Below are 20,970 nucleotides of genomic sequence, written 5' to 3' on the forward strand. Positions count from 1 at the left end.
GCTCTTGGCAGAGATATCCTGGTCCTGTTACATAAAATATTCACCATTTCCCTGACAGGTCACTAAGAATAACTACCTCTTGTAGGACCAGAGAATTCTCTGCTTGTGGTGATTCTACCATGCAGCCAATCTACAAGGATAAGGAGATTAAGGTAGGTACTCAGTTGCTCCTATCTTAAGTGTTAAGGTAAGCAACTGAGTGCTTGATGAGTTCCCTGATTTAATTCCTTTCAGAACAATATTCCTTTCTTCAAGCACTAAAATTTGTCAAACAGAATTACTAAATTTGACCAAAATACAAAAAAGTCAGCAGGAGAACTGCCTTGGTAGTCCCGATAAGAGGAAAGGGATTGTTGAATGCAGTAAACTAAAAAAGATGAATGGCATAACTGTTAATGACCTTGTACAGCTTGTCAGCAAACTTAATAAATATTTTGCATTCACACATGAAGATTTTATGGATCTGAGTACCAGAGGTCTGTGTAATTTTGAACACAGTTTTCCAAAGTGTGATTGTACAATTGCCTTGTACAATGGGATTATGACCTTCCTATCTCTACATGATAGCATTCGATAAACCATTGATAGTACACCATGTACCTGTCTGCCTGTTTGCACTGCACTGCTCAGAAAACTTCATATCTGCCCATATTGTAACTGCCAGATCCCTTTCCTCCTCCACTGTTTTTAATTCAACCCCACCAAGTGTACAATTTATTTGCAGGTTGCTATTCCCCATTTAGCAGCATTAAAACGTAGCTGCCACTTCTCTGATCATCTTTGAAGTCTGTTCAAGTCATCCTGAAGGAGCGTTGTTGGCACCGATCATTAAAGGCTGCCAATTTTTCCATCATCTGCAAATTTTGACATCATTCCTTCTATCTCTTCGTCAATGTCATTTATGAAAACGAGAAACAACAGTGGTCCAAGAACCAATCCTTGCGGGACCCCGCACTCCTGACATTACACTAATCTGAAGAATATCCATTAATCACAATCCTCTGCCTTCTGCTCTGCAGCCACCCAGCAATCCATCGTAGAATCTTACCAGTAATCCCAAATCACTTCAAGCTTATATAGTAACCTGTCATAAGGGACAGAATCAAATGCTTTGCTAAAATTCAAATAAACTATGTCAAAATTATTCCCTAAATTCAACTCATGAGTCTGTGTCAAAATAGCCTACTAAGTTAGTTAAGCATGATTTAACATTAAAAAAGCCATGTTTGTGGTCTGCAGAATGCCATATACACCGATGAGCCAAAACATTATGACCACCTACCTAATATGATGTTGGTCCTTCACATGCAGCCAAACAAAATAGCTCTTACCCGGCGAGGCATGGACACTACAAGATTTCTAAATGTGTCTTGTAGTATCTGGTACCAACACGTAACCAGCAGATCCTTTAACTCCTGTAAGGTCTGTGGTTGAGATGCCGCAGATCAGAGTTGCTTCCAACACAAACTACAGATGCTCGATGGGATTGATGTCTAGGGAATTTAGAGGCCAGACCATATCTGGAAGTCTTCCTCATGTTCCGCAAACCAGTCTAGAACAATCTGGGTGGTGTCGCATGGCGCATTATCCTGCTGAAAAATGGCACTGCCAGAGGGGAAGACCGTTGCCATGAAAGGGTGTACCTAGTCAGAAATGATGTTTAGATAGGTGGTAGATGTCAGAGTGCCCAGCACATTGTTGACTGGACCCAGAGTATCCCAGCAGAACATTGCCCAAAGCATGACACTGCTGCCACTGGCTTGTTTTCATCCCACGGTGCATCTAGGTGCCACACTTCTCCAGGTAAACGGTGCACACTATTCGGCTGTCCATATGGTCCAACAGGAAATGCAATTCGTTGGACAAGACAACCTTCTTCCAATCACTCAAGGTCCAGTTTCGATGCTCGCTTGTCCATTTTAGGCGCTGTCGCCAGTGAACCGAGGTTAGCCTGGGCACTCAGAGTGGCCTGCGGCTGTGCAGCCCCATTTTCTCTAGGGTTTGATGTACCGTGTGTTGTGACACATTACTCCCGTCATCAGCATTCCAATTACTGGTGAGTTACGCCACGGTCACCCTTCTGTTACCATGTACCATCCGGGAGAGCCTTCGCTCACCTCAAATATTGATGAGCTGTGGTTGTCCAACACCTTGCCGGTGGTTCGTGGGTTCCCCCCTCCTCAGATGGCTTTCAGTAAGTACTAACCACGGCTAACCATGAGCATCCCACCAGCTGTGCCATTTTGGATATGCTCTGACCCAGTCAACTGGCCATTACAATTTGGCCTTTGTCAAACTCGCTTAAGTCGACTGCCTTTCCCATCTGAAGAACAAGAGTAACACTGATTAACAGAGCTTGGTATCAGGTGTTTTTTATACCATGTCCCAACCCATGCATGCGCCGTAGTTCACCTGCAGTTGCTTCGATTTGCATAACAACTCGCTGGTCATAATGTTTTGGCTCATCAGTGTATATCTAAATGTCCCTGGATTGCACTCTTAATTACTGCCTCTAAAATTTTTTCTTACACTGAAGTCAGACTAACCAGTCTGTGGTTACCAACTTCACTCTTAGAATCGCTTTTAAGTATTGGTGATACATTGGCACTTCTTCAATCCAAAGGAATCTCCCCTGAGTCCAAATATGATGCCAATACACTACCTTGCACTCTCCCTCAAAACTACAGGGTATATGCCATCAACTCTAGGTGCCTTACTTGCCTTTATGACCAAATGTTTTTCTGATAAACAATCATCTGTAACTACAACATCACTAATTTCATGATGCTCAGCCTGACTCGCACAGCCTCTTCTCAGAATAAAGTGTCTGTCATCAGTAAAGATAGATGCCCTGTCTTTATTGATGAAAGACATCAGTAAAGATGTCTTACTGATGTCCCACTACCCTGTTCAATTCATCCGCAACATCAGCTGGGTTGTTTAAGACTTTCCCACACCTAGTGCACAAGGATCCAATCTGATTCTCTTTTTTTCTTCCTTGTATTTACAAACATGAAAAATTCCTTGTTCCCGTTCTTTGCTCTCTTAGACAATGCTTTCTCATATGCAGCCTAGGCCTCCCTGACCTTATTTGTGGTACTATTATAGATCAGTTCATACCTGTTGTAGGCATCAGTACTTTTTATTGCTCTGTAACTGTCCCATGCTATCTTGTGGACCAGCTCTACTTGGCCAGCCAGCTCTCCAATCATCCATTTGGCTAAAGGCAAATTTCCACACATCTAATTCTACAATTGTCTTTCCTCAATTTGAATTTATGTTCCTTCAGGTGAGCAATCTGACCATTGCCTTCTACGTGGAGTCCCACCAGGGGCCCTGCGGCCAAATGCCAGGACACACAACAGAACCTAACGCAATATGTCATATACAACACACAACACTTTTCTGGCATTTACAGTAGTACTGTATTCCTTCACAGCGAACATATGGCGCAGATGTGGGAAACCACAGGTGGCGCCTGACCCTAATACTATGCACACTATGCCTTCTACAAGGGCACAATCACCTCCTTATCCCTGTTAGCAAAATTCCTGTATATCATTGACAAGACACCATGAGCTACTCTTGCAGCCTGTCTGCACTGCTCAGTAAACTTCATATCTGACTGCACATTTACCCCCCAGTTCCTTTTCATTCTCCACTACCTTGAGTGTAGTACCACTCAGTTGATACGGTACTCTGGGATTACTGCTATTCATATGCATTTGTCAATGTTATACTTCAGTTGCACCTCTCGGCCTATCTGCCTAAGTTTTCCAGATCCTGTTGCAGTAGCGTACTATCATTACATTAACAACCCTGCCAACCTTTGTATCATCTGCAAACTTACACATTAACCCTGATATACCTTCATCAATATCATTTATAAATACTGAAAACAACAATGGGCCCACATCGAACCCCGAGGGACTCCACTAATATTAGTCCATGAAGAGCAATGTCCATTAATTACCATTCTCTGTCTTCTTCCATTCAGTCATCCTTTTATCCATTGTAGCAACTTGCCCTTAATGCCATACTGCTCCAATTTGTACAGTAGTCTTCTGTGTGCCACAGTATCAAAAGCTTTGCTAAAAACTTTGCAAGTATATGATATCAAAATTATTTTTTTCATCCAGTTCCTTTGTGACCACAACATAGTGTCCAATCAAATTTGTCAGAGAAGTCTTCCCCGTTACCAAACCCATGCTGTGTCTGAACTATTACTGCACTCTTGTCTAGATGATCCTGCATCGCTTCCTTAACCAGTGACTCCATTATTTTCCCTGGAACAAAAGTTAGACTAACAGGTCTGTAATTACTCTTGTCACCCTTTGATTCCCCCCTTTGTGAATTGGGGACACATTTGCACATCTCCAGTCCATGGGACCTCCCCTGCCACTTGCTGAGAGGAATTCATAATTGGGAAAGGATGGTTGCAGGATAGATGTTTGGAAGTTTGCCTTCAGCAGCAGGTGGTTAATGTTGGAACAGACTTCCAGCTGTTGTTGTGAAAGTGGATGGGTTGAATAAATTCAAGGAGAAATAGACAAATTCGTGCAGTGTATGGATTGGTGAACTTTTTTTTTTTTTTGGTTGATGCTATATAAGCTTGCTTTCTTGCATCATTTGCCATTACTACTAGCTTGTTGCAATTTGCAGCTGGTTAGGCGCCTCCATAGCCAGGTGGGAAGGAGCGGCAGTGCGTACCACATGCTTCTTGATTAGACCGGGGTTCGATCCTGTCACCACCAAATACGGAGGATGCGGAAAGGTCAGGGAATGACCACCGCATATTCCGGAGCAATATGGCCTTAGTTGCTAATGCTCCTAAAAAACCAAACAACAGCAGCTGGTTAGAAAGTGTTATTTTATTCAGTAATCTTACCTAATCATACCACATATGTCTTTACTTTTTCTAAAAGCTGTTATTACTGTTCTTATAGTTTTCAGTCAGCAAAAGTCATGTATATCAGTGTTATCAGTTTTTTTTTTTTACCTTTCTGTTTTTAGTGGAGAATAAATAAGTACTGATTTTTGAAAACCTGCAGGATGAATTACTTTTTTGATTAGAGTTGTGTATTACAGTAGTAGCTGGGTTTTTTTTTTAAAATTTCATATATATGTGTAAGTAATTAGTATTACATTTAATTACTGTGATACATACTTGCATCTGTAAGATAACTACTTGGATATTGATTAAAAAAAAAAAAAAAAGGTAAAGTGCAGCCATTATCAACCCACTGCAAGACGGAAGCCTCCTCAACAATTCATGTTGAGGGAAATGGACCATAATCTGCCACGCTGGTCCAATGCGGGTTGGCAGATCGACTGTATTCAGCAGTCAGGGGCTTGAACCCCAGTCACTGAAAGAGCGTGTGCTACTGCACTCCCGCTCCTGACCACTCGGCTACGGATATTGATTACCAACTTTTAAATAAGAAACTTGCTTTAGTAAAACAATAGAGAAAATGACAAATTGGCTAGTCAGCTTGATGCATGGTGTAATGTTGCTGCACAGCAGTGCATATAAAATTGCGTAGCTTAAAAAATGTCAAATATGTGAGAGCTATTTTTTCCATTTACTGTAGTTGTAGTGGTTGTAGACACTTGTTATTTGCTGTATTAACAAGATAACTCATGATATTGTAGGCTGACTCATGACTCATGTTTTTAGCTCACATTTTTATGTTCGAACAGAAATTTAGTGAGGTGTGATAGCATGAACAGAGGAGCTAATTTTTGCAGGTCACTATCATAAAACAAATTGCAGTTCCTGGTTTATTGAGCTTTTCAGTTAGTGCAATCTAATTAAACATGTAGTAAACTCCATCTTACTGCATTTGCAATTATACTGAAAGCTGGAATTGTGTGGGTTTTTACATTATTATGATGAAATGTGTTTGCCTTTCCATGAAATCTTCAATCATATAAAAAACAAATAAATTTTCAGAATTTTCTCCATTTCTATTTCTTAAGCTTTGTAAACTTGTCTCACTTGTGCAATTTGTGCGTCTCATGTTTTTCGTTATTGATTGCTTATATTTTTTTACTGTTTTAAATTTTACAATCCAAAAAAAAAAAGAAAATATCAGTGAACAGGAATATCAATTAAGGACACTTCATATCTGGTCAAGGTAATGTACTATACTGTAATATTTATTTATTTATTAGAAATTTAAAATATTTAAACCTGTGTTAGCAATTTTATTCGGTTTCTAACTTTTTTTAGTGTTTTACTTACCAGACTGAACATTTTTTTTCTGAGTTCTCTGTCCCCATCCTTATTTTTCCCATAAGTCCTGTTGTCTTTAACGCACAAAATACCTGCATCTATTCACCTATTCTATCATGGAATACACCTATTCTTACTCTTAGTAAGAATAGGTGTGTTCCATGATGACTCCAAGCAGTACTTGAAATTGCCAACATCTTGCTTTTGAGGCTGCTACTCATTCCAATAGAAGCAGTGCATGAATCACTTTCACCTCTGCCTGTGGCTATGTCTGTGAATCCCCCCCCAAGCTAGCAGATTTCTGACACACTTAACACTGCCTCGATAGTATCAGCAAATATTCTTGCACCCCACTATTTAAGTCCCATCCCTGTAGAAACAATCTCTCCTATTAACAAGCATAGACCACACTGAGAAAGATTCTACCCCATGAGCCTTGCACAGTCTTTCCAGGGCTGAATTGTTTGACAAGGCTCTCATCATATAGTCCCTCCTATCATGTTTGGGCAGAATTGCACACTTTCAAATTTAACCCTAACTAAAGACTTTTTTTTTCAACATTGACTTGCACTTTTTACGTAAGTGTGCAGATCTACCCTGGCAGACATACCCTGGTTCTATTCCACCTATCCTTTTTGCACAATATATTTTCTGTCTCCTGGACATTACAGTTACCAACAATAAATAGCTTCTTTGAGAACAGCGCATTCTGCCCTAAAGTTTGCTGCTTTGTTGCCTGATGCACAGTGAGCTCTGGCATTGAGTTGGGCAGCTGAGAGCTTGATGGGTTCCCCATTTTAATTCCTTTCAGGGCATCTACCCTACTCTTCAAACTCTTATAGACCCCCATTAGAACACTGAGTTGGCTCCTGATTTCTTCACAATCTGCACCTAGCTCACACAAAGTTATCCTTCTTGGCTAGATCACATGTTCCGGAAAATCCACAAACGTTTCATAAGTTGCACATTTTTTTAGGCTGTGATGCGTTGGAGAATTGCCCCTATTGGTTCTTCCCGGTATCACAGCACTCCTGCTACTCTGTGCACGTTGCTTTGCTGCTCTAGTCTGCGGCATGATTTCCATTTAAATATGACATAATTAATTAACAATGAAAATTAATAAGGTTAATAAATTTAATTGATTAATTGAATATACTATACAATACTATACTAAACTAATGCAGTGATACGTATTCCTCTATATAATTTTACATTATACCTTAGCTGTCAAGTTATGCTATACTTAACAATCACAATGTTTTAAACATTGCGATTGTTACTTAGCTACATACAAAAGATATATGCCCAGAAAGTGATTAAAACCTTCAAAATACTTATTTATTACAATTAAAACCCTATTATTCTTCTGCACTACTGGTTACGTGCTACGATATTCCTGCCAAAACACCAATACGCTAAGTGTATGAGTAGAGAGTTGTAACTTACAAAATCACTAGCTAAATTTAAAAAATAAGCTAATGAATATACTAGGCCTATTTAATCTATTTGTAAAACACAAATTAATACATTAACTAATCAAAATACGATAACATTTTCTAAGAAAACTTATCCGTTTGCAGCAGCTCCAGAAGGCTACATCTTCACACCTATAGTCTTGTTATTATTTGTTGAAAGATCACCATTTAAAATGATCATTCAACTGATTTTAACTACTGTCATCCATATTATTTGTCATGTATGCATTGTAATATACATTACAATGCATACATTACGTTTTCATTACATTACATGAAAAAGACCTGAGGGTAATTGTGCAATCAGATATGAAATTCTCTGGGAAGTGCATATATTCTGCCAGAACAGCTCGGGGTTTTGTCAGTGATATACAGAAACTTTGTTAGCAGGGATAAGGAGATTTTTATCCCTTTGTACAAGTCCATGGTTAGGTTGCATCTTGAATATTGTATACAAGTCTGGAGGCCTCCTTTTGGAAGGATATAGATCTGCTGTAATGAGTACAAAGAATTGTAACCAGATTGGTGAAGGGGAAAAAGGGTGCTCTTACCTAGAAAGGTTTCAGTTCTGAAAATTGCAGCTTCTGGAGACTGTGGTGTGATCTGATTGATGTGTTTAAGGCCTTGAATGGATTGAGTGAGCTGAATATGAATGACATTCTTCATGCTGATGCTACACACATGAGGAGCATGTGTGTAGCATAACTTTAAGTTGTGTGGAATTTAGATATGCTGAAGATTTAAATGTGCAGAAGTTTTTGCCTATTAAATTTAGATGTGTGGAAGTTTTTGCTTCAGCCAGTGGGTGGTTGATTGTGGGAACAGGCTTCCATTTGTTGTGGAAGTGGATGGTTTGAATGAATTCAAAGAAGACCTACACAAATTCTTGGAGGGTATGGATGGAAGAAGTGTATAGTTTTTTTTTTTTTTTTTCTTTTGTTGATGCTATATAAGCTTGCTTTCTTTCATCATTTGCCACTAATACTACTACAATTTCAAATACCATGGGAGACTGTGGGAAGGGATGCAATACATTTAAATTGCTCTTACTGATCACTGTGGTATTAAGAGCAATCAGATGATGATATAGACATGGCTATTAGCTTCAAAAGCTTCTGCTATTGGTACCACACTGGAGTGAAGCATGGTAAAGTAATCTTTAGTGATGAATACACTACTTATTACGGTATACAGATTTGCCAAAAGTGATTCCTGACTTCATCTAATCCAGTGGTTTTCAACTGGGGTGCCGCAACAACATTCCAGGGGTGCCACGTAATTTGGGTTTAAGTTACTTAAACTTATTTTATTTTATTGGGGTGCCACAAAATAAATTAAATTACTTAGGGGTGCCGTTATTAAAAAAAAGGTCGAAAACCACTGATCTAATCTAATCTAATCTGTAAACATACAAAGTTTTTTGATGATAAATGAAGCAAGGAAATGTTTGCTGATTCATATAAGTTTTTATGAAAACATTGCAAACAGACTGCTGTATGTTCAGTGTGCACAAAAAAAAAAAAAAAAAAAAAAATCAGTGAGCAACCTGAAACTCTGTACGGGTGGTAGCTTTCATCATAAACACATTAAGGCCCTCATAATGTGCGAAAATGTAAATTGTAAAAAGATAAACCAACTAGTTTTATATTAGTAAAATCATGCTCATTCCAATAGTAAATAGAAAAAAAGCAGTAAAAAGGCAGGCATACTATGTATAGTAATGGTTTTTATGGGCAGGGAAGTCCCAGGTAGAGGCTAAAGGGGATATATCCCCTTTTTATGATCAAAATAATGTGGACATTTACAGCTGAATGATGATTAAACTTAGTGATTCCTTGGAACACTGCTTTGGCCCCCCAAACTGTTTTAGTCCCTCCCTTTAGAAAATCCTGGGACTGCCCTATATATGGCATAAAAATAATAGAAAAAGGTTGTCGTGATGTGGTGCTTAAAAATCCAGATGTATCATGCAAGCTAAAGTTGCATCTGATTTCATACATGCCATATTCAATTTAATTATCATTCTGAGATATCTGATAAACAGGCTTATGTCTTCTGTTAGTTCCATTATATCATTCTATATGTGATATGTTCTTTGAATGTGTTGTTTTTTAATGATGGATGTTAACAGTGAGAATAACAAAATAGGATGCTCTGAAAATTAGCATTAGCATTAATAGAGGCATACAATGCAAGAAAGCAAGCTTATGCAGCATCAGCCAAAAAAAAAAAAAAAAAAAGAGAAAAAGAACCCTCCCATTTCACCCCTCCATTCGTTCCAAATGCCTGTCCAGCTCAGCCTTAAATTTATTTAGGCTATCAACTTCCACAACAAAAGATGGAAGTCTGTTTCACCAATTAACTACCTGCTGGCTTGAAGGCAAATTTCTGCACATCTATTCTACAACTGTCTTTCCTAAATTTGAAACTGTGCCCCCTCAGGTTCTTAATCTGAGCAAGAGGAAGAATCCCATTAGCATTCAGCTTGCTCAACCCATTTAAGGCCTTATACACCTCAATCAGATCATCTCGCAGGTGCCTACTCTCCAGATGCTGCAATTTGTGGAACTTAAGCCTTTCTTGGTAGGAACACCCCTTTGTTCCCCTCACCAATCTTGTTGCCCTTTGTACTCATTCTAGCAACTCTACATCCTTCCTAAAATGAGGCCTCCAGACCTGTACACAGTACTCTAGGTGTGGCCTGACCATTGCCTTGTATAACGGGATAATCACCTCCCTGTCCCTGCTAGAAAAATTCCTATATATATCATTGACAAGACTCCATGACCTGCCCTGGCAGCCCGTCTGCACTGCTCAGCGAACTTCATATTTGACTGCACAATTACCCACAGGTCTTTTTCACTTTCTGCTTCCCTGCGTGTAGTACCACACAGTTGGTACGCTTCTCTTTGGTTATTGCTACCCATATGCAGTACTTTGCATCTGGGTATGCGTATTTGCAAATCTAAATGTTATTCAAATTAAATTTGTACACTTTACCTCATTTAGTTTTGGTTGTGGAGAGACTTTCTGCGCTCACTGAATGACCGGGGGCCAAGTATTTGGGCTTATGGCTTGAGTTTTATGTTCAACTCAGAGCAAATACTGTTATCTGTCGGTTCTGCCTAGTTTGCTAATAACTTTTTAAATTGTAGCATCACCAGAAAAGGCAAATCTGAGACACTGCTAGGGCAACTGTTTCAAAGCTTCTTGTTAGCTGCCAGGTGGTCTCTGTTAGTCTAAAGTACGTCTAACTAGAACAATGTATTTTGTATAAGTGAGCTATACAACTTGAATGCTAAGCTTAGCTATAGAGTGTAAAAAGATATCAACTTAGGCAGAACCATAGATAACAGTTTTTGTCTCTAAGTTGAACCTAAAACCAAACTATAAGTTACATACTCATTCCTTGGTTTTCAATGAGAGCAGAAAGTCTCACTGTGATAGAAAGGCAATGCAAGTAAAGTATGTATTTTAGTTTATCTCATTAAAATAAAATATATACATTACATTGAAATATATCCATACAGTCCTATAGTATTATAAATCATTCGTTCATTCATGAAATGCTCTACATTCTGCCAAAATCAATAGTGGTTTCCTACCAGTTGGACCTTTGTGGGAAAATACTAACTACGCTGATAACAGTTGGTGATGCAATTTTTTGTATGCTGTTGAAAAATGTGTGTGTCACTCCAGATTTAAACAGGGTGGTTTCAATGTTAATTAATCAACAAAATTTGATTAATTTGAAATTAATCAAAGAACCCCAGGGGTTTACATCTGACGAGTATGGGCTGGCACACCTAGGGTCCTGAACTGGATATCATTATTCTTCCCTTTCTTGGTGATTCCCTTTTACCTCTCTCTCTCTCCTTAGGGTTTTTTTTTTCTTTTTTTTTTGGCTGGTGCAGCAAAAACCTCTGGCTTCCTTGCAACATATAGCCAATAATAATAATAATAATAAAAGAATAAAGAATATTGCTAATTAGAACAGAATCTTTATTTTTTAATTTGGAATTTTTCCTTGAGAAAAATACTGTTAACTTGCCTAATTTTAGTGACATAATTTTAACAGCAGTGTAAAAATATTAGGTAATCATTATTTTTTATAGCCTCTACCAGAGACCTTTATACTTCACTAATTTTTTCAATTTATATTTCCTAGGACTATGGGCAACACGACAAATGACAGGTGACAAAAATGATAGAGAATGGTACATCAAAACAACCCTACGAGAATTGCTGATATATGTTGTCTTTCTGATCATATTGTGCATATGTAAGTTAAAAATTGCAACACAAACCTTATTTAAGAGTTTCTTTGGAAATTACTGAACAGATTGAAAACTGGTATAGATATTTATCTATTGGTTAAAAATTTCTTATCTAACTAAACCTTTACATGTTTCGGTATATGTAATAGTTGCTAAAATTTCAACTTGCCTTTAAGATGTGAGAAGAGATGCCGGGTAATAGATGGATTTTTATGCACTGTTGATTATTGAAGACAATGTTTGAGTTAAGAGTAAATAAATAAAGTTTAAACTGAAATAAGTTATGAAATGAAAAGAATTAATAGAAAGTCAATTGAACTGATGTGTTATACTTAGCATATTCATATAAGTAAAGTATACATAAGGACATGTGATATAGATTATAGGAAGTTGTACAATTCTCTATTGTTTGTTATTTGGTTTTTAGGAGCATTAGCAACTAAGGCCATATTGCTCCGGGATATGCGGTGGTCATTCCCTGACCTTTCTGCATCCTCCGTATTTGGTGGTGACAGTCTTGAACAACAATGGGCCCAACACTGAACCCTGGGGGACTGCACTAATAACATTAGTCCACAAAGAGCAGTGTCCCTTGATAACCATTCTCTGTCTTCTCCCACTCAACCATTCTTTTATCCATTGTAGCAACTTGCCCTTAATGCCATGCTGCTCCAATTTGTACAGTAATGTTCCATGTGCCACGGTATCAAAAGCTTTCCTAAAATCCAATTATATTATATAAGTATATGATATCAAAATTATTCTTTGCATTCAATTCCTTTGTCACTACATCATAGTATCCAATCAAATTTGTCACACAAGACTTTCTCTTAACAAATCCATGCTGTTTCTGAACTATAGCTGACATCTTGTCTAGATGATCCTGCACCGCTTCCTTAACCAGTGACTCTATTATTTTCCCTGGAATAGAAGTCAGACTAACAGGTTTGTAATTAATTATGTTGTCCTTTGCTCCCCCTTTGTGAATTGGGGGTCACATTTGGACATCACCAGTCCATAGGGATCTCCCCAGAATCCAAGGAAGCTTTCATAATTATGGCAAAGGGTTTACCTACTTCCTTTCTTTGCTGCTTCCTTTAATATAACTGGATAGATATCATCCACCCCAGGTGCCTCCCTTATGTTTAACTTCAACAATTTCTCCTCCACTTTGCTCTCAATTATTATAAAATCACTTAGCTCCCTGTTAGTTTGATAAACTTCTGGCATTCCTCTTCTTGAATAACTGATCGTGTGAATGTAGATGCAAAATACTCATTCGGTTTATCAGCTACCTGAGCATGATCATGAATAGGCAAACTATCTATGTTAATTGGACCAATCTGATTCATCCCTTTTCTTCTAGAGGTTTACATAAGTAAAGAACTCTTTGGTGTTTTTCTTTGCATCCTTTGCCAAAGATTTCTCGTAATCTGCCTTCGCTTGCCTAATCTCCTTTGTGACTTGATTATAGACTAGCTTTTATCTGCCAGGCTTCTGTGTTGCCTGATAATTTATATGCATGCCATTCATCTTTTCTGCCACGAGCTGCATTAATTCATCTGATATCCAATTAGGCCTAAACCTTGAACAATATTTCTTAGTTGGTGTGAAAAGTTTAATACCCACCAAGATTAATTCCCTGGAGCCCTCACATTTAGAATTCACCACTGATAACATCATCAGTTGATCTCACTGTATAGAATTTAAAAACTGTGAGACCACTGTAGTCACCTTTACAAAAGCATAAACCCTCCCCCTTACTCCCAATGGTAGTTATATCTTTAAGTAATCCCACATTAGTACACTGTGATTATTGCCACCTAATGGTTCCTTTATCTGCAGATTCTTAATGCATGAAGAATCACTGCTGATAATCAGATGAAGAGTATTACTCCTGCTGTTTGCCTCTTGCTGAAGAAAACAGTCATTTCATAAATCCATAAAAGTCTTACTAGTGTGCAAGTGACTAACCACAAGTTCCAGTCAATATCTGTGAAGTTAAAATCCCCCATTATAACACAATCTGATTTACTGGCCCACCTATTTCTCTGCACATTTGCTCATTATACTCATCAGATTCATTAGGCCTATAACATACACCTACCCTCATTTTCCCATTCCTAGTGCTTATGTCACACCATACTGACTGAACATTGCATTGTCCACAAATGTCAATTGGGTGCACTTTCTTAGATTTTTTTGTTTCTTGTTTAACAGCCTAAACCCTCCTCCCTTCTTGTCCTGTCTATAGGGTAAATAAGAGTAAATGCTTACTCTTATTTACCCTAACACAACCCATATATTTACTTGTTCTATGATGACTCCCAGCAGCCCTTGAAATCTGCAGTACCTCGCTTTGCATGCTGCTGCTCATTCCAATAGAAGCAGTGCAAGAATTACTTTCACCTCTACCTGTGAATACCGTTAATCTATTGGTCTGTGAATCCTCCTAAGCTAGCAGTTTTCTGACTCACCTAACACTGCCTCAATATCATCAGCAAATATTCTTTCATCCTTTCTATTTAAGTGTATCCCATCCCTGTAGAAACTATCTCTCCTGATAACAAGCACAGATCATGCTGAGTAATATTCTACTCCATGAGCCTTGCAGAGTCTCTACAAGGCTGAATTGGTTGACAAGGGCAGAATTGAAAAAATTTGAAATTTAATTCTAACGGGCGCCTTTTTTTTTCAATATTGACCTGTACTTGTTAAGTAAGACTGCAGATATATGCTTAATGTCATTAGTGCCAACGTGTACAACAATATCATCCATTTGTGCCCTTAAAAGATGATATCTGCTCTATAACATCATCAACTTTTGCCCCTGGCAGAAATACCCTGGTCCTATCTCACTTATCCTTTTTGCAAACTATATTTCCCATCTCCCTCACAATAGAGTCACCAACAATCACTAGCTCCTGTGGGACCAGCGCAATGTGCCCTGAATGTTGTCTCTGTGTTGCCAGATGATCAAGTGCAAGCTCTGACATTGATGAGGGCAGCTGAGAGCTTGATGGGCCCCCCAATGTAAGTCCTTTGAGGGCATCTACCCTGTCCTTTAAGCTCTCATAAAAGGCCCATAACAATGCTGGGTTGGCACCTAACTTTTTCACACTGCTTACATCGAGCACACACACAAAGGCATCCCCCCTCTGCAGCTTCATGTCCCATCCCAGAAAGGTCTGCAAATGTATCACAAGTTGCACATTTCTTTAGGCTGTGATGCATTGGAGAGTCAGTTCTCCTGCGAGCCACAGCTCTCCCACTACTTTGTGCACGTTGCTTTGTGCTCTAGTGTGGGGCATGATTTTTGTTTAAATAAGATTTATTTAATTAACAATGAAAATTAATAAGGTTAATAAATTTAATTGATTTAATTTACTATACTATACTTGACTATACTAAGCTAAACATCCAATTCTACTTTAAACTTATACTTGTTACCTCCACCACATTGGGAGGCAACTTAATCGACTGTTCGACACCTGTTATAGGAACCTGGTTGTTTGTGTCTCACTTGTGAGGAAGAGCAGACTTTCCACATTCATTTTAATTAGGTAGTATTTTACAGCAGGTAGTTGGTTATTTGAACAAACTTCCATCTGGTGCTGTAGAGGTGAACTAACTATTAGAAGGGATGGACAGGTGATATGGGTTTTGTTTTTGGCTGATGCTGTATAAACTTGCTATCTTACATCATTTGCCCCTTAGTGCATTATACACTCAGTTAGATCTATCCTTATATATCTGGTTGTTCAGAGAAGGGTAGACAATCCAGTTTCCCTTCTCTTAACCCTCTCAAGAAGTTCTGTGTCTCTTTTTTTAGGTGAGGTTATTGTTTGTTTGTTATTTTAGGAGCATTAGCAGCTAAGGCCATATTGCTCTGGGAAATGCGGTGGTCATTCCCTGACCTTTCCGCATCCTCCGTATTTGGTGGTGGCAGGCTCGACCCCCCCCCCTGGTCTAATCAAGAAGTGTGTGCTATGCACTGCTGCTCCTTCCCACCTGGCTACGGAGGTGCCTCTTAGGTGAGGTTCCCAGATCTGAATACAATATTCCAATTACAGTCTAACCATTGCTTTGTAAAGAAGGATAGTAACATCCCTCTCTCTAATAGCAAAGGCCTATAAATTACATTGCATGGAAAATTTAATATCAAGTAAATTACTATGATGCAAGTCTTTTTCTTCTTGAACCACTTTTAGTTCCTCTCCCCTTAACTTATACATGACTCCAGGATTTCTCTTCTCCAAATGCATAACTTTCATTTAGAACCATTAAACTTTAGTTGCCATTTTGCAGACCATACATGCAACCGATCCAAGTCTTTTTGAAGAGAACATGGCCTGGTTGGATTGTTAGGGGACCCAACACTGATCTCTGAGGGATCTCACTTGTAATGCATTATGCTGGTCCACCCCAAAGACTGATCGTTTATGACAATACTTTGTCTCCTACCTTTTAGCCAGGGCACAGTCCAGCATAGGATCTTATCAGTAACTCCAATTTCTTTCAGTTTATAATTGCACCCTTCCATAAGGGATCATATCAAAAAAGTTTAATAAAGTTTCAGTAGCATCAGCATCAGCCAAAAAAATCTTTCCCACATCACCTGTCTTGAAAGAAATGGGAGGGGACTCCCATTTGTAGAGTAGATGTGCAGAAGTTTGCCTTTATTCAGCGGTTAGTTTATTGCTGGAACAAACTTCCATCTGTTATTGTGGAAGTTGATGACTTAAATAAATTCAAGGAAGAACAGGACAAACTTGTGGAGCGAATGGATGGGTGAAATGAGAAGTTTTTTTTTTTTTTTTTTTCCTTCCTGCTAATGCTAATTCCTCTATTAATGCTAATGTTTAGTGCTTGATATCTCGAGAAGCTTTCTGGTCAACCTCACATCTTACCTCACTGTCAAAATTTGAAATACTCATGTGAATTTCTTATATAAATAAATTTTTAAGATAAGAAAATAATTGTTAATGGAGGTAGTGTTTGTAATCTCTTACGTATTATCAAAGCAGTTCTTAAATATGTGATCACACACAAACTAAATTACTAAATGCCATCAGCATTTAGTTTGTCTGTGTTCTTATCCTGAACTTTTGCATCTGCAGAGATCATTCTAAAAGGTTTAACAAGGAATTGAGTTTATATCAAGTAAACTAAAATTATGATATTTACTAAAATTGATTAAATAAATTAATTCTTAATTTTGAAATTATATAATTTAATCAGATGTGTGATTGGTTTTGGCTGTCTTACAAGAATTTTACAAATTGACTGCTTGAGTATTGTGGCATGGCATGGCAGTAGATCTCAATAAGAAGTTCTGTGCTGCAGCCATTTATGTTATTTTAGTATATTTGATCAAATCCAGTCATATACTTTGCTGGATGCACGGATTTCTTCATGATTATGTAGGGATATTGCATGGCTCAGACATTCATATTCTGTTTTTGATGTGATGACTAACTGTTTGATTTTCTTCTAGAAATTGCCAAAGCAAACCACACATTTTAAGTTATCTGTTTTGTTGACATCAAGTTGTTTGTGGAGAATTTATTGTGTTTAGATTTTGTAGTGAAAAATCTTTTATCTCTTGTCGAACAACAGTAAAGGAGATGCTTTACAAATTTTGCAAGACTGAGTGATTGGTCCTATTTGTATGATTACAGGGATTCTCACATATTTCTTTGTGCCAACAACTCCCTTATTATTGTCACTCACAGCACCAGTCTCTTTAAACATATAAATTAATCTGTTAGATTCTGATCTCCTTGGACATTCACTGCTGTCAGATTTTGCTTGAAACTTGTGCTGTACCTCATTCACACTGCAGTTTGATAAAACATTTTCAAGCAGAAGACATGCTGCTCAGAAATTCACACCATTTTGTTCATAACTCTTTGTGGAATTTCTGCTCTAATACTGATTACATTGGAAGGTAATCAGTAATCTCACTAATTCTGCCACACCAAACTAATTACTATAAGTTAAATAATTAAATAAATATAGTACAGGTAACCCTCGTATAACACAGTAGTTAGGTTCCTGCAAAACCGTGTTATACGGGACTAAGAACCAATACAAAAATGGGGGTTAAGTTCCAAAAGCTAACAAAAATACATTTTTTTTTATAACTATCGGAAACTTAATTTTTATTAAAAATAGTAATAACTGAACAAACATCTTACAAACTGTGAGAAGACATTGAAAATATATGAAAACACCTTTTTTCTGTCTAAAAGGCAATAATTATATAAATATCACAGTATGTCTATGTCAGTTAATTTGCGTTCGTTTAATTTTCTTCCTTTTCATTGCTGCTAAGCATGATCAAATGATAATGTTTTCTTTGTTGTAGATATCTTCACCTTCTGAACTGTCTTCTGTAGCATCTAGATTTTGTGATCTGCTCTCTTTAAAATATCAGTATTTTGGAATTGTATGCTTTTGCTTGATAGATCTTTGTAAATTGCATGGTACTAAGCATTTTTGAAGCTCCCTTTTGAACTTTGTGTTCCTTCCATTCGAAGGATCTGCATTCAAAAAAATAAGATTCCAATTGCTTGGCTAAGTTTATGCCTTCCTGTATGCTTTTTAGTGTAAAATTGGAACTTCAGAATTTAATCTGCGCCATCATCCTCTAAATTGATTTGGATTACCTCTGATGCCATTTCCACCAAATCCGCTTTGCTAGCCTCTTTTTCTACTAGTAATTTGTGAATGTCTTCAGTAGTCATATCATCAAAACCTACCCCTCCTACCAACTTAGGAAGTTCTACTATTGTACCGATTATGTTTCTGCTTGTTGGACCATATTTCCAGAATGAACTGACTCTGGCTATACATTTTTCCAACATGCATGTGTTGATGGTTTTACTTCTTTGAGCGATAAAGTTATGATTCCAATACACTCCACAATTGAAAAATGTTTCCATGCTTCCATCACTTCAATAGATTTAGAATAATTTTTTTCCAAAATCCATTGTAACAATTTTTAATTACTAGTTTTTTTACACCAAACTAAAACTGTCTAGATAGTATCAGCAAATATGATTGCATATTTGCATTCCCATTCCTGTTTTTTTCTCAAGATTGTCCTATGCCTGTTAAAGTAAATCCTGAGCTCTTCCATTCTCAATAGCATTAGTACTAATACCACTTTTTGCACCCTTAAAAGATTATAACTGTTCTACAATATCATTAATTTGCTCCTGACAGACACCCTGGTCTTATTCCACCTATCCTTTTATCACAATTTATATCCATTTCCATGACAGTAGAGTCACCAGGAGTAGCTACTTCTTGTGGGAGCAGCAGCTTCTGACTTTGGAGATCCCTTTCAAAGGGAGTGAGTTCTAATATATATATTTATTCTAATCCATTGCTAAACTAAACTGCAATGTAATAAAGAGTAGTGCAAAGAAGTACACCAGAACAGCCCATGAGTTTGTCATTTGATATATAGGAACTTTGCCAGTAGGTACAAAGTGCTAATTATCCCATTGCATAAGGCAGTGGTTTAGTCACATCTGGAATACTGCATACAGGTTCAGAAACCTCATTTTAGGAAGGACATTGATCCGTTGGAAAGAGTACAGAGAAGAGCAACAAGATTAGCATTAGCATTAGTAGAGGCATATGATGCAACAAAGCAAGCTTATGCAGCATCAGCCAAAAAAAAAAAAAAAAAACACCTACCACTTCACCCCTCCGTTCATTCGAAATACCTGTCCAGCTGAGCCTTAAATTTATTTAGGCTATCAACTTCCACAACAAGGAATGGAAGTCTGTTCCACCAACCAACTACCCGCTGGCTAAAGGCAAATTTCCACACATCTATCCTACATCTGTTTTTCCTCAATTTGAATTTATGCCCTCTCAGGTGATTATTCTGAGCAAGAGGCAGTATCCCATCATCATTGAGCATGCTCAAACCATTCAAGGCTTTGTACACCTCTATCAGATCACCTCGCCGGTGTCCAGTCTCCAGACACTGTAATTTACAAAACTTAAGCCTTTCTTCATAAGAGCAACCGTTCGTTCCATTCACTAACCTTGTTGCCCTTCTCTGTACTCGTTCCAGCAGCTCTACATCCTTCTTGAAATGAGGCCTCCAGACCTGTATACAGTACTCAAGGTGCAGCCTGACCATTGCCTTATACAAGGGAATAATCACCTCCCTATCCCTGCTAGAAACATTCCTGTATATCATTGACAATACTCCATGAGCTACTCTTGCAGCCCGTCTGCACTGCTCAGAGAACTTCATATCTGCCTGCACAATCACCCCCAAGTCCCTTTCATTCTCTACCACTGTCAGTGTAGTACCACAGAGTTGATACGTTGCTCTGGGGTTGCTGTTTCCCATTTGTAGTACTTTACATTTGTCAATGTTAAACTTCATTTGCCACCTCTCAGCCCATCTGCTCAACCTTTCCAGATCCTGTTGCAGCAGCATAGCGTCAGTAGTGTTGTTAACAACCCTGCCAGGCGCCTCCGTAGCCAGGTGGGAAGGAGCAGCAGTGTGTAGCACACGCTTCTTGATTAGACCGGGGTTCGAGCCCGTCACCACCAAATATGGAGGATGCAGAAAGGTCAGGGAATGACCACTGCATATCCCGGAGCAATATGGCCTCAGTTGCTAATGCTCCTAAAAAACCCAAATAACATAACAACAACCCTGCCAACCTTTGTATTGTTTGCAAACTTGGACATTAAGCTTGATATACCATCATCAATATTATTTATAAATACAGAAAACAACAATGGACCCAACACTGAACCCTGAAGGACTCCACTAATAACATTAGTCCACGATGAGCAGTGTCCATTAATTACCACTCTCTGTCTTCTGCCACTCAACCATCCCTTTATTCATAGCAACAATTTGCCACCAGTGCCACACTGCCCCAATTTGTGCAGCAGTCTTCCATGTGCAACAGTATCAAAAGCCTTTCTAAGATCAAAATAT

The 20,970-nt window shown here is 38.2% G+C and overlaps 1 protein-coding gene across 1 annotated transcript in view; it reads left to right on the forward strand.

The window, feature by feature from the left end:
• LOC150081625 (polycystin-2-like) overlaps positions 1-20,970 on the forward strand; it is a 260,880-nt gene that overhangs the window by 89,788 nt on the left and 150,122 nt on the right. The window contains exon 2 of the mRNA XM_090379489.1: positions 11,879-11,992. Within this exon, the coding sequence (XP_090235615.1) occupies positions 11,879-11,992 (114 nt within the window). The remainder of the gene's footprint in view (positions 1-11,878; positions 11,993-20,970) is intronic.

The sequence above is a fragment of the Mastigoproctus giganteus genome, chromosome 8 (assembly GCF_048544385.1).
Source record: "Mastigoproctus giganteus isolate SK-2022 chromosome 8, ASM4854438v1, whole genome shotgun sequence".
NCBI lineage: Eukaryota > Metazoa > Arthropoda > Arachnida > Uropygi > Thelyphonidae > Mastigoproctus > Mastigoproctus giganteus.